At 44.1% G+C, this 21,784-nt stretch overlaps 1 protein-coding gene across 1 annotated transcript; it reads left to right on the forward strand.

The window, feature by feature from the left end:
• Window positions 1-14,003: 14,003 nt before the first annotated feature.
• On the forward strand, window positions 14,004-21,157 carry LOC126540938 (uncharacterized). Its single transcript, XM_050187756.3, has 8 exons — window positions 14,004-14,513; window positions 15,277-15,437; window positions 17,107-17,193; window positions 17,278-17,355; window positions 17,442-17,519; window positions 17,637-17,780; window positions 17,903-18,119; window positions 18,975-21,157. The coding sequence occupies exons 1-8, from the start codon at window positions 14,212-14,214 to the stop codon at window positions 20,011-20,013; spliced, it is 2,106 nt and encodes a 701-aa protein (XP_050043713.3). The 5' UTR covers window positions 14,004-14,211; the 3' UTR covers window positions 20,014-21,157.
• Window positions 21,158-21,784: the final 627 nt, after the last annotated feature.

Here is a 21,784-nt window from a genome sequence, read left to right on the forward strand (position 1 = left end):
GATGACTGGAGTAACTGTGGCTACTTGTGCGTACGTTGGTGGGACCCGAGGTGTTAGAGGGTCCGTGTACGCTGCCCCAGCTATGGACGCCAATTCCTCGTTGACAACGTCTCGCAGATTGGTATCCGATACATGAGAAGGCATAGGCCCTGCGGCGAAGCCAAAATACTGTATCTCTTCTCGAATTATTGCGCGGATCATTGCTCGTAACGTGGGGTTGGTGGCCATAGTGTTTGCAGTGGTGTCTAGCTCCAACCAAACAGATTCTAGTTCGTCGAGGCGCTGGCAAGTAGCGACGATATAAGCTACGGTAGCGGGGTTCTTGAGGACTAAGGCATTGAAAGCGACAGCTCCGATGCCTTTGAGGATATGGCGAACCCTGTCTGATTCGGTCATGGCCATGTTCACGCGCCTACAAAAAACAAGCACATCCTGGATGTATGACGTAAAAGATTCCCCGGGTTGTTGCTGGCTAGTTTAGAGCGTCTTTTTTGCGAGGGCGGAACTCACTCGGTCGTAGTCGCCCGTACAAAAATGACTGTTGATTAACCATTGATGTATTGTTGGGGAATTGTTGAAACAACGGACTTCAACAAATTTTCAAAAGCAATTGAGTTCGCTCAACCCTTGCACAACAACATTACCGTTGAGTGTTCTCAATAAACAATTTATTGGGTAATTTGTGTTGATTTTTGTAGTTGTTTTTTTGTTGTGCAGCAGTTGAGTACAGTATACAATAATTAGGACTCGCATATGAAGACATTCCAAAAATTTAATGCGAAGCGTTCCAACCTCATTCCTGTCACTTTGCGGCAGGTAGGTTCTTCTTTCGCGTCGTTTTCATAAAAAGAAAATAATGTGTGACCGATGGGGTGGCATTGAACGTCGGCCGTCGAATCCGGTGCCCTAACCATTAGGCCACGAACGCGCGCATGCTCCTATCGTTCGAAAGCCAGTAAGTTCTGAAATGCTTAGCGCGTGCGCAGCGTGCCACTTCCTCGTGCAGTCGCTACAGCTGGAGCTTTCAAGAGCCTATCTCCAGGACCGCCCCACTTTCGTAGCCGTTTTCGCTCTGTAAAAACTGCAGCTTTAGACTAGCTTCATGACCGCCCAAGTTCATAACGATTTATTTCTTCGCCGGTGTACAAATGCCATCGTCGTTTTAACATACACTAGATGACATAACAATTGGTACGATCCAAAATGAGCACGTTTCGGGGAGCAGAAGAATGCGAAGTTCACTCGCTAACACGGAGACTACGCGCACGTGGAGTTTGCCCTATTTGCCTGAGGTAAAAAAGCATCCTTAGACACCTCGATTGTTCATGTCAATGGTTTGTGCAAATTAAAAAATTCAGCATGTTCAGCGCCCCTAGCAGAGAAAGCACAAATTAAAGTATTCGACCAAATTACAGTAGCTCCACTTGCGCGCTTACGCTGAAACGCGCCTCGATTGATTTTTCGCCCTGTGTGGCCATTTGTTGAACTTGAGAGTGTGCGGCGCCTGGCCCAACAATGGAGGTAGGAGCGCGCTGGAAAGAAAAAATATACAAAAGCGTGGTGCCTGCTCCACTCTGGAGAGGAAAAAATATACAAAAACGCGGCGCCTGCTTCCACGTGACACCGATTGGCCAAATGAGGGAGCGGAGGAGGCTGGGGAGACAGGAGGCGTGGAGGAGGAAGCGCGAGGGTGAGCGGGGTGGCGGAAAGATCAAAGAATGGCGCTACTTTTGAAAAATTGAGGGGTTTTACAAGGTAGCGTTCGGATGTGTGTGTGAGCGCACGCGGTTGCAACCGTTGTAGCTTCGTTTTGAGCACGCTTTTGCAACAGTAAACATCGTGACCGCTAGTTTCGTAGTGGCATATTTTGGTCGTAGTATTTATTGTTTACGCTACAAATTAGGTTGTTCTTAAAACTTTATGAAGGTTAGTGGATGAAAAATTATTACCAATTATTAGTGGTTTTTCCGTGCGGTTACTTTGTGTTTGAAAGGTTTTTATAACTCCATACGATAGTGAAGCTGTGAACGGCTTTCGGACTCAGTTAGTTGGTTGCCGTTGTGTAGTGAATCACGCCTCGTGCTTTTTGATGAAAATATTTTTTTCTTTTCGGACATCGTGACGCACATTTTGGTGAAATGCTTTAACGACGATAAGTGGGACGTTCATCCGTTGAAGTCGTTGGCTGACCCAGCTACAACTCTTCGACTGATGTGCGAGCCTGGCTGTTTTGATGAGCTGCGCGGCAGAGGTCATGATCTCTGTTGGAGAGAAGGCACCCCGAAACAGTCGCAGCCGAACTTCTGCAGATAGGTAAGCAATCTCGTTTTCTTGGGCACGTAGCCTTTTTTCTATTTTGACATTGACAAGCGTGAGATGTTAAGCACACCGTTCACTTTCTTCAAGCAAACCGTATGCCCCGGAGCTAAAGCGCGCGATACTAACGCTCGCTGCCACCGTCACTTCGTTTGAAGCAATAGTAGGCGATGAGGCAGCGGCGCCCCACGTGCGTAAAATTGCATTGCTTCGTTTGTTCCTGTCTAATGACCTTTTCTTAATTTGTATGAGAGAACACAATTGGAACATAGGGATCAGCTTCTCTGAGCAGTGATAATTTTGTACAGTGGTCACGCCATCTTTCACAAGGGCTCACGTGGGTCGTCTAAGCGCTTGTTATCGCGTTCCGATACGTGAGAGGCGCGCTGCCTTTCAAGGTATTTAGGCAGACACTACGAGCTTAGGAGAACCGCGACAAATAATTGTGCAGCAGGTGTGCAGCTGTGCTACTTTTGTACCACACTCGTACCGGAAGGCGGTGTTGCACGTCACGCTTACGCATTTCGTAACTATGGCGGCCGCCGTGGCAGTTTGGGGCTCGAGGTCGTGGATATGATCCCTGCAGCGGCCGCATTCCAAAGGAGCGGAATGCAAAAACGCTCGTGCATTGTGCATTGTAGGCACGCAAAATTTCCAGGAAATCAAAATTACTACGGAGTCCCCAACTACGACCTGCGTCATAATCAGATCGTTGGTTTCGCACATAGGACATCATAATTATTTTTTTTTAATCCGTAGTGGCTCATCGTACGCTTAGTGTGATCACCTTTTGTGCCGTAGCGGTTAAGCGCGCCTAGATTTAGGTTGCGCCTAATGAAGGGGCGCACCGCAATATATATTTCGCCTCCTTGGGATTTGCGGAGAACGGCCAACCGATAAGTAGCAGCTTCCGCGCGGTGACTGTACACGGATACACAGCACAAACGAACAGAGGTGTGGTGACGACGTCGCCAAAGAACACAGACGCGAACGGGCTCGCCTTATCGCCTATCACCGCCAGAATTACCGCAGTAAGCATCTTTATCTAGCGCGGCGCGTTTCCGTTGAAGGCGTACTGTACAATTTTAATTGGCGATAACCGAAACATGCCACCGTTCTCTGCTGCCTCTTTGAGCTGGACCGATCCGAATGTGCGTTGCTTGCAGAAGCGAAAGGAGCGCCACTTGGCGCGTTGTCGCCTCAAGCACCGTTTGTGCGGTGAAGAATGACGCGTGCATGAAGCTAGCTCACTGCGCAGACGCTACCGCGCAAAACGCGCAAGGGCGTGTACACGACGTTCTGCACACAAATCGCGTGGGACGATCGGAGACACGCCGGAGCGGCTAGCTTCAAAGAAGCGGTGCATCTTCTCACTCGTACTGGCACGCTCACGCTCGCATCGCTCTAGGCGTATCTTTTGGTCATTCCAGCTGCTGGACTTCTACCCAAAGATTCGATATCTGCTTGGTATCGGCTATGCACTGTCGTGTGGCTTTTGGTTCTGCGAGAGCCGGGAATATTTCTCCCCGCTGTGAAACATCGCTGTGCGTGTCTTAGCTAACATTTACCGCAGCAACCCATTTCTTTCTTTTCTAGACAGCACTTGTAAAGAGTCGGAAATTTTTACTTGCCAGTATAGTGTGTACTATTTTGTGCGTAGTTATGTGCAGTGTGTGGCAGATTCTGAATCCGCGCAATCTCATTTTCTGTCCGCATTCCCTTCTTGCAGGTTACGCTTGCTGCAAATACCCAGATGCTAAAGTGCTCTACGTCAAGAGCAGCTTGGCGTCGTGCAAGAGACACCCGCTGATATGTGGCTGATTCACTAGCAAGCTCGCATCTCTGTTGCCACTCTCCATCGAGTGGGATTTTTAACTATTTTTTGTGCTGCTGTGTGGTGTACTAGCTGCCGCATGGATGCTGTGAAAGCTTACTTTCGATTTGCTCTGGCTTGGGAGGTATTTCCTTCTGCTTGAGAGAATGTTTACCAGCCTAACCAAGTGATACGTGCGTACTGGAAACAGCAGCGCGAACAGAGGCGGGCGACGGACGACGAAATAGGTAGGAACACGCACGAGTGCAAGTTTATTTTTGAAGACAGAGGTATTAAAGACGCTGGTCAACTTGACAAAGGTAAAGAGCCGTGCATGCGTGGTAGAAACAGCCACGAGCGACAAGAAAAAAAATATGAGAAAGCCATGTCGTAGAATAAACGTGCGTGAAAAACGAGAACTATCGGACAATACTTTCGAAAAAGCCAAATATTTGTCCGATGAGTGATACTACCCAACGAGAAATACTCTTCAGAACTGCAAGTGTTCCCCACTAAGGGCAACAGATAACTTGGTTATGCATTTGTTTCGTTTGTGATCAATAAATATTGCTTCTGGAACTCCTCTGGTGTTGGGGTATAGAGCAGAAAGAACGGTTGTTTCATCACAAAGACCAGAACACAAGAGGACTTATGGAATAATTATTTATTGATCACGAAGAAAAATTCATAAGCAAGATTTCTGTGACCCTTAGTGGGAAAGGGTTGCTGCAGTATTTCTCGTTAATATCACTTACAGGACAAACCTTTCAGTTTTCATGTTGTTCTTTTTTTTTGACGCACATGTTTGTTCTACAGGACATTTCTTTCGGTCCTTTTTTGTTGTGCCGGGCCGTTTCTGCTGCACATCCATGGCTTTTTCTTTGTGAAGTTGGCCAATGTGTTTAAAATCTTTGTCTTCACGAATAAACTTCTAGTTGAGTCAGCGTGCATGTGTGTTCCTACCTTAATTCATCCTTCTCGTCTCTGTTTGGGTGGTTGTCAAATATAAATGCACACCGAATTGGCGAAGTGTCCATAGAATTGATACATGAAATATTTGCGCTGTTTATTTCAGGAAGAACGCTATAGGGTCTTATCTCCTCTGTTTTTAACACTGATGTACATTTTTCTAGTTCAACTTCAAGAGTCCTCTGAGGAAGCCAATAAGAGTGATGGTAACTTCATTTGTGTAAGATTTGTGAATTTTATCCATTCAAGGCATGACATGTCACATGCCTGTAGGTATGCAAGTATTCGTGCTTATTAAACATACTAAGCTCTAGTTTTCGGTTCTCATGACGCTGCTTTGTACTGTGCTGCATTCTCCAGGCGCAGGAACCTTCTTTTATGCAGTCAGTGCATGTGTTCTTTATGTATATATTGGAGAAAAAATTGTCTTGAGTTTAAATATACATGGTTATCACTTGTAATTTTTTTTCAACACGGGTGCTGTATCTCCCTTCGTCTTTGTTACTTCTTTGGCCCAATTTTTATGCAACTTTTATGTATTTTATGCAATAAATTTCTGGTAGCATTTTAATAACCTTTTACCTGCGCAAATGAGGTCATTGGTTTTTCGTATACGCATTTGCGTTTTTCACTGTCTCACCAATCTGGCTGTGCAGTCATTGAAACCTTTTCCAATCCTTTATGACTATTTCTGGGGTACTTGATACTGCAAGTACAGGTGACCATCTATTTGGCACTTTGGAATTGTGTTAGCCGTGTGTTACTACCAATTTTCTGGGCTAAATAATTATTTTTACTCTTATCGTTAAAGGTTTTAGCCTTGCTTTATCTCTTTATTGACTGAGGTACCACTTAGTTGCTGTGTATATTGAAAAAGGCCCCAAAAAGTGCTCTAATTAGCTTCGCAAGTCCAGATAATTTAACTGAAAATGAGCTCACTAAATTGAGGAAATACCACCAAGAAACTCTTCTGTACCTCAATTTAACATATACAATTGGTGGACTGTTCTTGCAAACCTGGCTCGTCAGAAACATGATTCAGATGTTCACCATGCCCGACAACTTTCTAAATGATGTCTCATCAATTAATAGCTAAGTTGAGGGATGTTATTTTATAAAATAATTGGGCAACCTAAAAATATATACATCTCGAAGACAAAAAGCTCAGACAAGTCTACTTTGGTACTTCATTAAATTTTAATCGCGGTGAAAGACGTGTGCTAAAGCTTGTATATGTTTACGTGAAGTCATTTGTTTCAAGTCTGTGTTTTGGCTTCTCACTGTCAGCCGTAACTGTTCCTGTGATGGATTAGTGTGCGAAACATTTTAATGTAACGTATTCAGATGTCTTGTGTGTATTCACACGCAAGCAGCTTCAAGTGTTCATGTGTTCAAAGTTGGTTGTTAAAAGGGTAGGCTTAAGGCCTGCCTTTTGAGTCGCTTTGCCTTCTAGTCACAAACTTAAGTCGCAAGTGAAGACCACAATAATCGTTTTGATTGAATTCATATGTATATGTGTTTTCAGATGTATTCACACTGTTAAGAGTGCTGTAGGTACTAACCTATGTCTCCAGGTTCGATGTAGTGGTGCCTTATGTACTGTAATTATGTTTCATGGGCACGCATCTTTAGTGTAAATAAAGGTGCTTCAAATTGATCAGTCTCTCTTTTCCTTCTGTTTGTGTTTGTGAAAGTTATGAGCAGGCACCGGGGCATGCAAGTGTGAAATGCAAAGCGATTTCAATATATGAATAAAAATCCACTAGCCCAACGAAATGTCAATCATATTTCAATGGAGACATTTGAAATCTCAATGCCATCTCAACTGGGCCATAATGCACTTTTCAGTGCTGTGACAGCAATAACTCAACAGCAGGTCAACAGAACTACCACAACGTCAATTCAATGCAGCATCAATGGTAACCAAACAACCATTCAACAAAATAAACACAACGAGCCGTCTAAGCACAATGGAATTTCAATGGTAACTTAACAATTATTCAATATTGAGATACCCAATGCTGTTTCAATTAAATTTCAGTGGCCAATATTCAAGACCACTCAACAGTCAGGCCAACAATTCTCCAACAAAATTTCCACAATTCCTCAATGAAAAACTCAACATTGACCAATAATAATTCAATGCCTTCTCAATAATTTTTTTGTACGGGCTTCCAACCAATCCTCGACGTCTTCACCGCGAAGTCCAGCAAACAGATGGGGATCGAGTTGGTGCCCACTGACAATCCAATACGGAGAGGCTGGGGTAGCCGAGGCCGACGTGGTTGAAGTAACTTCTAATTTTATTAGCTATCATGTCCCCTGTAAAATTCATTCGCGTCTGGCGAGAGAACCTGATCTACTGTCAGCAGCTTGCGATGGATCCAGAGGCCATTAAGTGTCCCTCAAAAGAAAACATGTATAAATCTGCCAGCGAATCACCATGTCTACATTCACCGTCCCATTACTTCTCTTATAAAATTACTGTTGAAATGTTGTTGGCCTAATGTTGATGAATTGTTGACCCATTATCCTTTCAAGAATGCCTCAATTATTAGTCAAAGCACGGAGCAATTATTCAACAATAAAGTTCTTGGGTAACTCACAACAAAAAATCGTTGACTAAAAGCTGTTGCCACGTTGTTAAATAGTATTGAGTATTATTGACCCATTGCTGAGTAGTTGCCAACAATAAAGTGGTTGACTAAAATGTGTTTTTATTTATTTGTTTATTTACATACCTACTTCGCTCATTGGACATTACAGTAGGGAGGACAGATAATCAATAAATAATACAACAATGCACACTCTTAAAAAGGTTAAACACTTCAGACCATGGGTACAATACTGATCATACATGTGTTACATTCTGAGGGAGCGCATGAGACTGCACTAAGAACAAGTTTCGCCCAGGTAACAAGATACACTCATTAACACAGCATGCTGGCTAACATTGCAAAACAAACATCAAAGAAAGTTTCAAATGGCAAGTACATTTTTATCTACAAACATATGCTTGGAGAGCAGTGGGGAATGTGACATGAGAAGCAACTTCAATTAGTTCAGGAGGCAGCAGGTTCCACTCGTGTATTGTACAGGGAAAAAGGAGTTTTGGTATGTTGAGCGAGAGTATATTTCCTTTATCTTAAGTAAGTGGTCGTGGCGCCCGTATATGTATATTGGTGGCTGTAGATAAGTCTCTTTGTTTAGTGGTGTGCGATTGAAGACGGTATCTCGTAGGAAAGAGAGGCGGGAAACACCACGGTGTAGTGAAAGATCTTACAAAATAAATGTGCCGTTTTATTTCAGTGATGATGCTTGGAAATGAGTAAATGCCGGTTATGAAACGGGCCGCACGTTTCTGTATCGCTTCTAAGCTAATGACAAGAACTTGTGTATGCGGGTTCCACACAACAGACGCGTATTCGAGAATCGGGCGAACGTTGCTTAGGTAAAGTGTTCTCTTGACATCTAGAGGCACGTGCCTAAAGTTCCGTTTAATAAAATTAAGTACTCGCCCTGCTTTTAAAGTGATGCTTTGAATGTGACGATTCCATGTCAGATCGGCGGAAAATGTGACACCTAAGTATTTAGCTTCACTTATTTCTGATGAAGTTCAAGTAATACTGTGTACGGATTGGTTGCCTCTTGCGGGTGAAATATGCTTACATTTTGAAATGTTGAGGGACATAAGCCACCTGTCACACCATGAAGAGATTTTATTTAGGTCTGTCTGTAATACTACTCGGTCGGAATCATTATTAATTTCTCTGTAAAGGACGCAATTGTCTGCGTACAGCCGGATTTTTGAGGTGGTTACTGTGCCAATGTCATTTATATATATAAGAAATAAAAGAGGACCTAACACGGAACCCTGCGGAATGCCAGAAGATGCGCATGCGCATTCTCATTCTGTGCCATTAATTACCACTCTTTGTAAACGACCCGTCATTAGTTATTGAGCCAATAAAGAATTTTTTTCTGATAAATCAAGAAGTGAAAGCTTATGAAGTAAGAGAACATGGGACACTTTGTCAAGCGCTTTCTGGAAATCTAATAGTATGCATTCTGCTTGTAAACCTTTGTCAAATGATGTGAATATGTCATGGGTAAATTCCACTGAGTTACGCATGAGTGACCAGCTCTAAACCCATGTTGGTAAGGAACAAAGAAACTTGTTTTGAAGGTGGGTAAAGATGTTAGTGTAAAGTATGTGCTCCAGGGTTTTGCAACACACAGATGTTAAAGATATAGGTCTATAATTCATGACACTGTCACGGGGCCCGCTTTTATAAATCGGAACAATGATGCCCATCTTCCATTCTTCAGGTAATTCAGAGGTTTCAAGAGATTTGTGATACAGTACTTCTGATACCTTGATACTATATGTGCGCAGGATTTCAAAACAATATTGGGTATCCTATCTGGACCTGGTGCCGAGTGTGGTTTTAATTTTTGGAGAAGGCTGACTATTCCAAAGTAGTTAATAGCAATATCCGGCATATCATCAAGCGCGTAGCTCAAGAAGACTGGAAGATGTTGAGGTGCTAGCGTGGAATACACAGAAACAAAGTAATCATTAAAACAGCTTGATTTATCTCTATCATTAGTAACAGCTGCACTATTGTGGATTAACGGAGGGATACCAACATCGTCTTTACTGTTTGATTTCACTAGTTTCCAAATTTCCTTTGGATTTTCTTTAATTCTCGAACCAAGAGAGTCAAAATACCGCTTTTTTCCTTTTGTGACTTTCATCTGGATTTCAGAACCAAGTTGTCGAAGCTTAGAAAATCGCAGTGGATGGGGCTTTTCTGTATACCGTTTGAACATACGATTCCTCTTATTAAGTAGTACCTTTATGGGTTTATCAAACTAAGGTATATTTTTTCGGTGTTTGACAGAAAGAAGCTTAGATGGAATGTGGAAAACATTGAGCTGTAAAAGTTGTTCCTTGAACAGCAGCCGTAACTCGGAGACAGATACAGTGCTGCTTTGTTCTGAGAAAGTATCGAAGTTTGACTCAAGCGTGTCAGAAATACGAGAGTAATTTCCTCTATCAAAGAAATAAACTTTTCTTGGTTTCGGTGGCGGTATGTACGGCTTGGGAGCAACGAGATGGGCAACCACTGCATCATGCTCGGTTATTCCGGGAACTATGGAAACAGATTGCAGCAATGAAGGAGAGTTTGAAATCAGAAGATCTAAGGTGGAAGCGGCATTGCCATGGCGCCGTGTTGGTCCCTCCACGAATTGATAAAGACTATGCGTTGCGAAAAATCGTAAAAAGCCGATGACAGGGATGATCACGAAGGAAGTACTGGCAGCTTATTAATCCACTGCGCATCTGGCATATTAAAGTCACCACCGACGAGAAAGTAATCAGTTGAGACCGTAAGTAATAAATGAGAAAGGGTATTAAAATTATGACTGCTGTTGTCATTAGGCGGACGATAAAATGCTCCAACTGTAAGCTGTTTGCTATGTTCTAGTACAATTTTGCACCAAACAGATTCACAGCTGTTATCCCCCAAATCAACTCCAAAACTTGGCAAGCTGTGCTTGACCAGAACAAAAACGCCCCCACCGTGCGTATTGCGGTCTTTGCGATAGGCCACGTATTCCGCAGGAAATATTTCAGAGCTGGAAATTGATTCATCCAACCAAGATTCAGACCCCCTAACAATGTCAGGGCCAAAAGAAGATACGAGCCCTGTTAACCCGTCGGTTTTGTTCTTGACCCTTCGGCAATTGATAAGCATAACGTTTACCAATGAAGGACGGCACGGCACATACTCAACAGGGCGGCATCGGGGAACGCTGACGGAACCATTAACTTCAGTAATAGGGATTGCTCGACGCCGTTTCAAGTTCCCTTTTCTTTGCAGCACGATATTATCACTATCAGCGTCGCAAATGAAGTTTCGTCCGTCCATACGAAGCTTATCGTGCCTTAGTTTGTACGAGGAGGACCGAGCCTTTGCAAATTCGGAAAGTTTCCTGTGGGCTAAGCGTACTGAACGAGAGAAGTCTTCCCAGATGGAAATGTCACTTGTCTTCAACTTCGGACCCGCCCCCAATACCGCATCTTTATCTTTGAATCTAACATAGCGAACAATTACGGGGTGGTTTTTATCTTCACTGTAAGTGCCCAGTCTATGCGCTCGATCAATATTTAGGGGGTCAAGCTGTTCATATCTTGTCGAATTATATTGAGTATTATTGAGCCATTGTTGAGTGTTTACAACAATAAAGTCGTTGACTAAATGCAGGTAACTTATTGTTGAATAACATTGAGTCTTATTGAGAAATATTAAGTTTCGAAGTATATGTGAAAAACACACGCACATGTGTATGTTTGCGTCTTTTGCAAATGTATATTGTTTTATTGATCACTTAATCACCATTGCATATATATACAGGGTGTTGTTTCACGTTATTTGAACCATATACGTATATACCGAGTGGGCAGTGGAATAGGTCCCCCTGCCCAGCATGTATATACGCCTATGGTTCAAATTAAATGGCTTCTCTCCGCCCCCACTTCAGAGAGTGGCGGAGGAATGTGCCCCCTTGGGTGCCCCCTGTCCACCAAGTAGATACGTTTGCAGTGCAAGTTACGCTAAGCGCCCTGCATATTTATATATATATATATATATATATATATATATATATATATATATCGATAGATAGATAGATAGATAGATAGATAGATAGATAGATAGATAGATAGATAGATAGATAGATAGATAGATAGATAGATACGACTTCATGATAGCGGCATTTATAGCTATTGCAAGGTTTTGTTCGAAAAGTTGATGCACCTCATGATAAACTCGCGCTCATTCACACACGTTTTCTTATGCCGGATGTTCGAGCTAACTTTAGCCAGACTTTAAAAAAATATGGGAAAGCCACGTGGCCAGATAAAACCAAGGTAATCTTTTCATTCCGCCGAATTGGATAAATAATCTTAATTAATTATTCGACTTCTCAAATATTATAGTACGTTAGATTAAAAGTGTCAATGAGAAAATTGTGGACCGACATGAAAAACTCCCGATCCAGCTTTCTGTTGCTCAACACATGCTACAGAAAAATATTTCTCCGAGCGAAAGTAGCCCGCAAATGTACAGAACATTGCCGCGCGACTGGCCGCTTGAGGCACTTTGCGTCTACTTCTGGGCTTCTTTCACGCTCGAAAACATACTCTTATGTAGCACGTGTTGAGCAACAGAAAGCTGTATCGGGAGGTTTTCCTGTCGCTATACAATTTTCTCATTGACATGCTAATTTACGTAAAACACTCTACGCGCGCACACACATACACGCGCATATATATATGAGACATACACGCGCAGATATATGACTCCAGGATAGAGGCATGTATGGTTGCCGCAAAGTCCTTTGTCAAAAGTTGATGCACTTCTTGGAATAACACTTTCTCTCTTTACGCGCATTCTTTCTTATACAGGGTGTTTCAGCCAACTTTAGTCAGAGTTTAAAATTATGCCAATGCACTCGAAAACGACGCGACCAAATGCATGTTGCTCACTTTTGTATGTAGTGTGTCGCGCTATTTTCACATTTTTCTTAATTAGATGATTAAAGAATAATTAACCAACTTCTGAAGCAACAAAGTTAGGCAAAAATTCCAATTAGAAAGTTGTAGAGTACTTTGCAAAGCGTCCGATTAGGCAATTCCTAACTTTCTATCCATTAAGTATTAGTGTTTTGCAGCTTACAGCGGATGTCCACGAAAAAAAAGAATACCACGTGACATACCAGCTTGCGCGCCGCGATTGCAACGCTCCCAAACTGTCCGCGTACAAACGAACATAGAACCTTGCAGATGTGCTGACGCTTAAAAGGCGATAGGGCAGGGACGAAAGGCATTGAATGTGCTATTTACGCTAGCGATGTGCTTCCCTCGCGGCGGTTATGATAGCGATAAGCAGTCGGGTATTCACACCGGCTAAATGCTATGTTCGTTTGGTGCGGTAGCTTGGGAGCAGTGCAATTACGACTCGCAAGCGAGCATGTCGCGTAGCGTTGTATTTTTTTTTATTTCGCGGACATCCGCAGTAAGCTGAAAAACACTAATACTAAAGAGATAGAAAGACAAGCTGTTTCTTCGGACGTTCTGCAAACCAATCTGCAACTCTATAACTGCAATTTTTCCTAGCTTCGTTGCTTCAGAAATTGGTTAATCATTCCTAACTGATTATCTAATTCAGCAAAATACCACAATAGCTCGACAGACAACATACAAAAGGGAGCAAGTTGCATGTGGTCGCGTTGTCTAAGAGTGCATCTCAGCATATTGTTGAATTCTACAAAACGTTAGCTGAAGCACACTGCGTGTATATATATATATATATATATATATATATATATATATATATATATATATATATACTACTAGGAAACATACATAACCTAGAAAGTGGATGGCGGAAACGGCACCGCGGTAGCTCAATTGGTAGAGCATCGCGCGGCTAATGCGAAGCTTGTAGGATCGTTCCCTGGCTGCGGCAAGTTGTTTTGTAGAGTAAAGCTACACTATGCGGGTTGGAGCCGAGCTTCGCGTGCTTCAGCGCCTGCCATACTGCGCATGCGCGAGAGCCGCGTGACGTCACGAGAGGCGCAGCTGCGTCGCCCTCGCCGCCGCCGCGGCCGCAGCCAGCGCGCGCTCCTCGCCTCCGCCGACCAAGGCGGATTTAAAGTGGTGGCGAAGGCTGGGCCGAAAAGTGGTTTAGCGCGACTGCAGCACAACCAGAGGATGGGGGCAAAACACTCATATAAAGAAATGATAAAGCTACAAAATTGGAATGTAATCTGCCAACAGAAAAGAAAAAATATATTAGCACCTTGTTTTATGAAAGAGATAAGTCATTTTATTAAAACCTGGCAAATTTTGTATTTTTGCAACACTCTTGACCTGCCCCCTATTCATGAGTGTGCGGTGCATTACAGCGCGTCTTTGCAGGCCTTGTTTCGATACCCGGCTAACCCGGCCACAGTGGCGGGAGCTTACGAAGCGATTTCTTATCGCCAGCTGTCTGCGATGGCGCGCCTGGTAAAGCGTATAAATTTAGCTCGCCGGTCTCAAAATGCTCCTTTTGCGAAGTTTTCGTCGTCCTTGCACGTCGCTTCTTTGTCACCGTTCGGTAAGATTTGCAGCCCGCTGCACCGCTGCGGCAGTTTTCTCGGTTTTGTCGTTTCCTTCGGCGTGCGGCCAGTGCGAAGTCTTTTTCCGTCTTCGCACGCTTCGCGCTCTTCTTTTGAAGCGCTTAGCGCTTCATTTCAAGATGAGCTTGCGGCATGTGAAGAAACGATGCTCCGTGGTACACTGCGACAGCGTGGATAGTACCATTGGTGTCACGCTACACCGATTCCCGCTGGACTTTCACAGGTGAGCTCTTGACAGTGTCGTCTGCTCTAGGTATGCGCGATAGCTTCGATATGGTTTCGCCGGGCTGTTCGCTCGTGTTTCATAGCTGTAACCCGTTCGTGCGTACTTGGCTTCATGTTTTCGGGGATATTTATGTACTACACTGCAGGGCACACACTTTCAGTGCTGAGGTGTGCGAAAGAGGCCCACATTTTTCTAATTTATAGTGAGTTTCATGCAGCTGACTATCACCAACGTGAACTTCACACCGGGCTCTCAGGAGCAACCACGTGCACGCTACTGACCGGGAGGCCCATTTAGAACAAAGTTTGCTACCTGACAGCTCTGAGTACGACATTGTTTAGTTTTGCAAAACCATGAAGGCAATTTGAGGATCCCCTCGCAACTGGGAGTATCGAAACTCAGCCTCGTGTATGTGCGCGGCTTTGAGGAGGCTTTAACTGGATTCGCTCAGCAGGAGTTATTGCCTGCCTTGGTATTGCTGTCCTACATATACATGACTGTCAGGGTAATTTTAAACGCACTTCACTCTCGTCACTCGTTGAGCTTAGAAAAGCAGCTAGCCGCGTGGCATGAGGATGAGCGTTACCGCACTCTGGGGCGCAGAGAGCTTGGCGCGAGCATTTACTACCATAGTTCAGATGTAATGCAAGTATAATTTACTGCAGTTAGCAGTGACAGGAATAATGACGCATTGGCGTTTCGAGTATGCGTATTCCTTTTGGCGCAGTTGTATCTAACGTGCATGTTGCATCACGTCCAGGTGCCGAGCGTGGGCGCAGTTCTGCCGCAACGTCAGCCTGGAGAAGGCGCCGTCGCAGCTACGAGAACTCAGGATTTGCTCGAGGCACTTCGAACCATCTGTGTATCTGCCGTCAGGAAGGCTGCGACACGATGCTTTGCCTACTCGAGCAAGCATTGCCGGTAATTTTTGTTATCAAACTTTTAAGGCATTCGCCGCTCTTGAAATGTCAGGTTTTGTGAAAAAATGAAATTTTTCCTTTTGTCGTAACCGTAAACAGTCTAGCGGCTTTTGCAAAACGAATTATGTATCTGTCTTGTGGCTTTAAAAAGTACAGTAAATTTTTACCTGCACCCTGCTAAGCGAAAACGAAAATGGAAGTATCGCTTTCACGTGAGCACATGTAATTATATACATGTCGTGTGTGTGTGTGTGTGTGTGTGTGTGTGTGTGTGTGTGTGTGTGTGTGTGTGTGTGTGTATATATATATATATATATATATATATATATATATATATATATATATATATATAATATTCGTTTTACGTCTCTTGCATGCAAGTTTAGCGATTCAATAGTTGTCAGTATTTGAATCAACTAGACGCCCACACAAGGGGGTGCTCCAGCCCTTTTATTTGTGTACTTTCTGTATGCCGTGCGACATTGTACAAGGCGTATTTTTCCGCTGTTGGGATCGAAACTTTTCTCCCGGTATGCACTGTACACTGTATGTGAGGTTCGTGACAAATGTCCAACATAGCATAGAATTAGGTTTGTGCTTGTGGTAAGCTAATGGCACAAGCTTAGTCGGCGAAGGGTGCTCAAGCGAATTTCTAGGCACGGGTGCGTAAAAAGTACACTGACGGTGTGAATACTCTTGCCTGATATTTCCGGTAAAAAAAAAAGGATAATGGAAGTGGGATATTTGGTAGTCTGGTATGGCAAAGGGCTCCAAAGGATCTTAACGTGAGTCTGTCAGTCTTCCGGTTCAGGCTGTTTGATGCCGCTAGCCACTTCAGCAACGGAAACCAGGCGACTCTACATGTTTTGCAGCAAGTGGGAGTTGAATCTTTCATATTCACCGTGAAACCTTGTCTCATGAACGGTCCCTGTCGTGTCCAGAGGGCATTCTCGTCCTTCCTTTGATAGCTCAAAAGTGAGGGGGAAAAAAGGGTGAGCCTTCCTAAATGTTTGATGAATTTTAGTACTCCAGAACTTTGCTTTCTTGTATGCAGAGCTTCTTTTTTCACCTTCAGTCTTATCAGGATGCAATGTTATGCCGACTTGGGCAAGGTACGCTTGGTGAAAAGCTTCTCGAGATATTGTATGCTCATGTGTTATGTATCAAAGCACGCACTTTAACGATTATAGAAATGCACTAATAATTGTTTGTGTTGTTGCCTTTTACCTCAGTATTCATGCTAGCGAAAGCCAATGTTTGTACAGGTTTTTATTTTTTGCGATAATTGCTTACGAATTCATTCTTGTTGCATCTCATTGCGTAGGCCATAGGCTGACCTGCATAAATCTGTAAACAATATGGGGCACATTACATGATTTGCGAGCTATCGTTGTTTGTGTGATAGGCGAATTTCGCACTCTTCAAAGTAAAACATAGCATATGAAAATTGCAAATGATTTACTGGTGCTCCACAGCTGCTGATGACATCAAACTAATGTGCCTAACGATTAAGGGTGGTAAACAGAATTTTATTTCATTAGATAAGCATTTTTCTTTCTAGAGTGATGACAATGTGAACCGCATGCTGTGGAAGCTATAGTTCTTTGGAAATTATTTACTATAAAGGTACTGAATTCTCTTTTCTCTCCGCAATAATGTTGCCATTTCAGACACCTCAAGCGAATGCAGCAGCGACATGGACTGTTCACAATCTCTGAGCGAAACTTCGGCATCAGTGCGCCGGGCTGGAGAACCAGGTGAGCAGGGTTGTATGCATAACTGACATAAATCTTTTGAAAATGGTGACGACTGAAAGCTCATTGGATTGCTTCCTATGATAGCTGCTGTCTCCGGTGAACCTGTTTCCAAGGGGTACGTCCAGAGTCGGCCGTCCCAGTCGCTGCTACTCTTCCAAGAAGGTGATTGTTATTTCGTATCTGCTCGAACAGCCTGAGGAGGTATGGCTCAGAAATATGCTACAATTCCTTGTCTGTGCGCTGTGCAGATGCAGATGGTGCCAGCCCTACTGGTTCTACGCTGAACCAAGCTTGTTCCCCCGCCAGTGGCTTCATAATGGTTCAGTGTAAGTGTTAATTCCGCCTGTGGTGCTTAGTTATTATTTGTGCATTGTTGGGTTGCTGGCTTCCCTGTCAGAACTGTGCTGTCACTATATTTTGTTCTTTATATTCTGTGGGCGCAGCTGACCACACATATGCAGGACCAAGCACTGAAGCAAGCGCTTCATCTCTGGAACCTGGCACGGCAAGGGTGGCCGCAACACTGTCAGCGAGTGCTGATCTGTCACCAGGAGCTCCGTTCAGCAGTTCGCCTCTTTCTTATGAAGGTTAGCAATTTTACAACGCTTTCGCAATATTGCGCACTTTTTGGTGCTACAGGACTACATGCAGCTATGACTAAACCCGACGTAGCAACTTATTGCTCTTCCGTCGACTCTGTACGTTGCAGGATCTTTCACCAGCCCCATCAATGAAAGGCGGCCACTGCAGAAACTTCGAGCCAAGCTCAGGCAGCTGCGTAACCGCAACAAGAGGCTGCAAGGACTGCTGCTTCAGCGCCGTCGCATGAAGACCACTGCCGAATTGGTAGATAGTCTGCGTGAGCATTTAACACCAGCTGTTGCTGCTTTTGTTGAAGCTCAGTTAAAGATGCACAATGTCAGCAGGTTTGGCCGTCGATGGTGCAGCCAAAACAAAACCTTTGCTTTAGGTTTATACTTCCACAGCCCAAAAGGTTACAGATATTGCAGGAAACTCCTGAAACTTCCATCTGTTAGGTCACTGCAGCTGTGGCTTGCACGCGTACCATTGAGGGTTGGATTTTATCCTGAAGTTTTTGATTTGATCGAGAAACGGGCAGCGTCTTTTCCACGGCAAGACAGGGCTTGCACCATAATTTTTGATGAAATGCATGTTTCAAAGGAGCTGTCGTACAATCCAGTGTCGGACAGATTTGAAGGCCTTGAAGAGTACAGTGCAGCACAAGGTCCAAATCTTGCAAACAAGGCGCTTGTGTTCATGGCCAAAGGAATATGTACGCCGTGGAAGCAGCCTCTTTGCTACTTCTTTGCAGATAAGGCAGCGCCTGCGACTGTTCTGCATGACCTTCTCTTCAAATGACACAAAATGTTGGTTTGAGCTGGATTGCAGCCTGTGGCTGTGGTTTGTGATCAGGGAAACCAAAATGCTTCTCTGTTTTCGAAACTTGTGACCCCTGAAAAGCCGTACTTAAGTGTGAATGGTGAACCGTTTTTCTTTATTTTTGATCCACCGATTTGCTCAAGTGCTTGCGCAATATGCTCTTCAAGTATGACTTCAGGGTAGGCAGTGACACAATTAAAAGCTCGTACATACGACAGGCTTATGAGAAGGATCGAGAAATGCAAATTCGGTCCATCCCAAAGTTGAGTGCCCGGCACTTTAATTTAACTTTTGCTTCGAAGATGTCTGTGAAACTCGCAGCACAGGTATTCCGCAATCATTGCGCTGCTGCATTGTGCACATTGGTAACATTCCAACAGTTGCCATCAGAGGCTATCCACACAGCCAGATTTGTTGAGACTCTTTGACAGCCTAAATACTTCACAGAAGCGGGGAAAGTCTCCGTATGCATCTGCAATTTGTGCAGGATCTGTGCATGAAGAGTTTTTGGAAGAGTGTATTGCAGTTTTCGAAAACATCGAAGTTCTAGGCTGTGCGCGGCAGCCTCTTTGCATCCGTGGCTTCTGCCAAACTATGAGGCCAGTGCTGCTGTTATGGAACCACCTGGCCTCTCGCTATGGTTTGACATACCTCCTTACCAGGCACCTGAACCAGGATTCACTTGAAAACACCTTTGCTATTGTTAGGTCGAAATCTGGATCGAACAGCAACTCGTCTTGCCGGCAGTTTCAAGCAGCATTTAGGCATCTTTTAGTTAGCAACCTTTTCAAACTGTCGGAAAGCAGCAACTGTGCTGAAGACATGTCTAGCCTTCTAGCCACTCTCCCAGTTTGTTTATCTAAGTCTGCTCCTTCTCTCTGTACAGCTGCCACATCTTTGCCAGTTGCAGTAGAAGTTTTGCCATATGATTATCAGTCTCCAATACTAGAGAACAACATTGTCTATTTTGCTGGCTGGCTTGCCTACAAGTTTATGAATGATCACAGGTGTGTTACAGGGCCACATACGTGCGAGGTGAGGCTAGAAAATGCCGCCTTTGCCGATCAGAGCCAAGTTCTCTTGTACTTAAGTGTCAAAAATCCTGGAGAAGGTGACTTTGGGAGCCTGTCAGTTCCTACACCCTCGTTTGTAGCTTTCATCAATGCTTGCGAGCAGGTTTTTGTCGCATCTAGTTCCAATATTGTGGGAAAAGAACAAGTAGGGCATGATCTGTGCATGTTGCTTCATGCTAAGGTAGAAAAATCGCTGACTGTGTGTGGTGATGACGTTAATGTTGGTTTGTTTGCCCTGTTCGTCAGGGTGAGGCTGCATTGGCTTGCACGCAGAAAAAATCTTGAACTGCACAGTCAAACTACTAAACGGAAAGCCACGAAGCAAGCAGTGAGGCTAAGCAAATGAAAAGGATGCAATTCCCGAGCTGTTGGCTGAATATTTTGTGAAGTTGCAGGCTATTATGCAGCCTGTGCAACAAATCAGCTTAGTCTGGTTTAACGGTTGCAAAGGGTTTTTTTCTGGTTCACAGCCTGGTTTTATTCTTTTATTTTTTACTTGTGTATTTTGATTTGCTAGGATGTGACGTGGTTGCTCACAGGGGCAATGGTTTAACAATGTAGTAGCATCTTTCATCGTTCATTCCACTATGTCACTCTTTTAGGGTACTTTTATGCCATGTACAGCCTGTTCAAGTGTCACCTATGTACTTGTGCAACATTGTCAGATAAAACGCCATACCGATAAAGCGAATGCCTCTGAAAGGAGACTTTCTAGGCAATGGATTAACCTAGTTTCCGTGGCGCTGGGATTAATTTTTCCACCTGCTCGCCCCCCCTGCAGTTCCGTGCTGGCAGGTATAATGAAATCAACCATTGTCATCATAACTACCACTCGGCACCACTGGCTACCAGGCCACCTTTTAGCAGGCTAGTTGCATCTCAGAGTTTTTAGTAGGATCTTTGTCAGCGCAACGAACAGAACAGCGCTGGACTTTTATCTGGTTATATTGTAGCGTACAGTACACTGATTACATGCTTTACTGCCCCGCGAATGTCCTTGCACTTCACTGTACGCTGTACTTCATGTGTACTTTTGTTGACGTAAAATTACTTCAAATTGATCCGGCTAACGACTAGAAGTACTCTGGAGATGGTACGCCGGCTCAATGTATGGTATTTGTTCCTACGTTGAGCACGTTTGAGGGTGCTAAAGCTGGCTTTAACATTGCCTTGCAGATGTAAACGCACCTGCTATATTCTTTCAGCTGAAGAAATTAAATGTGAAGAATAATCCCAGTGTGCTCTATGGTCTGTGTTGATGCGCCTACTTATGTCATGTTATGTTTGCTTCAATTGAAGCTGTCGTAGCATTGTTTTCTATACTTTTCAATTTCCTAACTGACAACGTTCGTGGCACTTCAGGGCTTTTTCCTATCTGCACTGTGACTATTGAGATGATTAGCCAACTTAAACAATACTGCTTGTGCTGCCTGTGACATGTATTTTTTGTTTGTGTGCCAAGGGTGTGCTTTGAGACTGTATTTGTTTGGTTGCTGCAATAAACAATGAATATGAAACTATGAAAACCATACTTGCCGTACACTATTGCGAACTGTGCACTTGAGCCAGTGCTTTGTGCATCATACCTTGCTGTACTCAAAAGCTCTCAAAAGTACTAGCACCAGTATTTGCACTACGAATCATGCATGCTTCGCCAGTGTCTGGAAGTGTTGCTGCCTTTCTATGCTGCCCCTCCTTTACCAGTCACTTTCATTGCGTTCCCAATTGCACATTAACAAGGCAATAACTAGCAGGAACTCGAGCACATTTGACTGGCAAAGGTTGGGGCGCGCTGAAAGGCAGCAACCTTCGATAGGTACGGGCTCGAAAACGCGGATTCTACAGAAAGACCGCTTTATAATTCGCGCCAAAAGCATACGTATGCGTGACGTCATTCTACGTCACGTTTGCGTAGTTTGCCCCCCAAAATCCAGGGGGCGCTGGAGTGCCCACAAGCCGCCATTTTTTGGACCTATGGGCGTCTATGGAGCCTTCGCTACCAGTACATCTACCTTGCGCCGACTGCGGCGCATTCCAGAGGTGTGACGTTGCAGTCTCCGCAGACGCGCCGGCGCGCTGTGCGCCCGCTGCTGTACATACGATTAGAGCTGTGACGG

The sequence above is a fragment of the Dermacentor andersoni genome, chromosome 2, assembly GCF_023375885.2.
Source record: "Dermacentor andersoni chromosome 2, qqDerAnde1_hic_scaffold, whole genome shotgun sequence".
Lineage (NCBI taxonomy): Eukaryota > Metazoa > Arthropoda > Arachnida > Ixodida > Ixodidae > Dermacentor > Dermacentor andersoni.

Excerpts from the sequence above, each read along its gene's own strand:
- LOC126540938 (XM_050187756.3), top strand. The coding sequence starts at position 14,212 with ATGCTCCTTTTGCGAAGTTTTCGTCGTCCTTGCACGTCGCTTCTTTGT. Across the intron at positions 14,514-15,276 it reads TTCCCGCTGGACTTTCACAG|GTGCCGAGCGTGGGCGCAGT; the intron begins GTGAGCTCTTGA and ends CATCACGTCCAG. Across the intron at positions 17,194-17,277 it reads GCGCCGGGCTGGAGAACCAG|CTGCTGTCTCCGGTGAACCT; the intron begins GTGAGCAGGGTT and ends TTCCTATGATAG.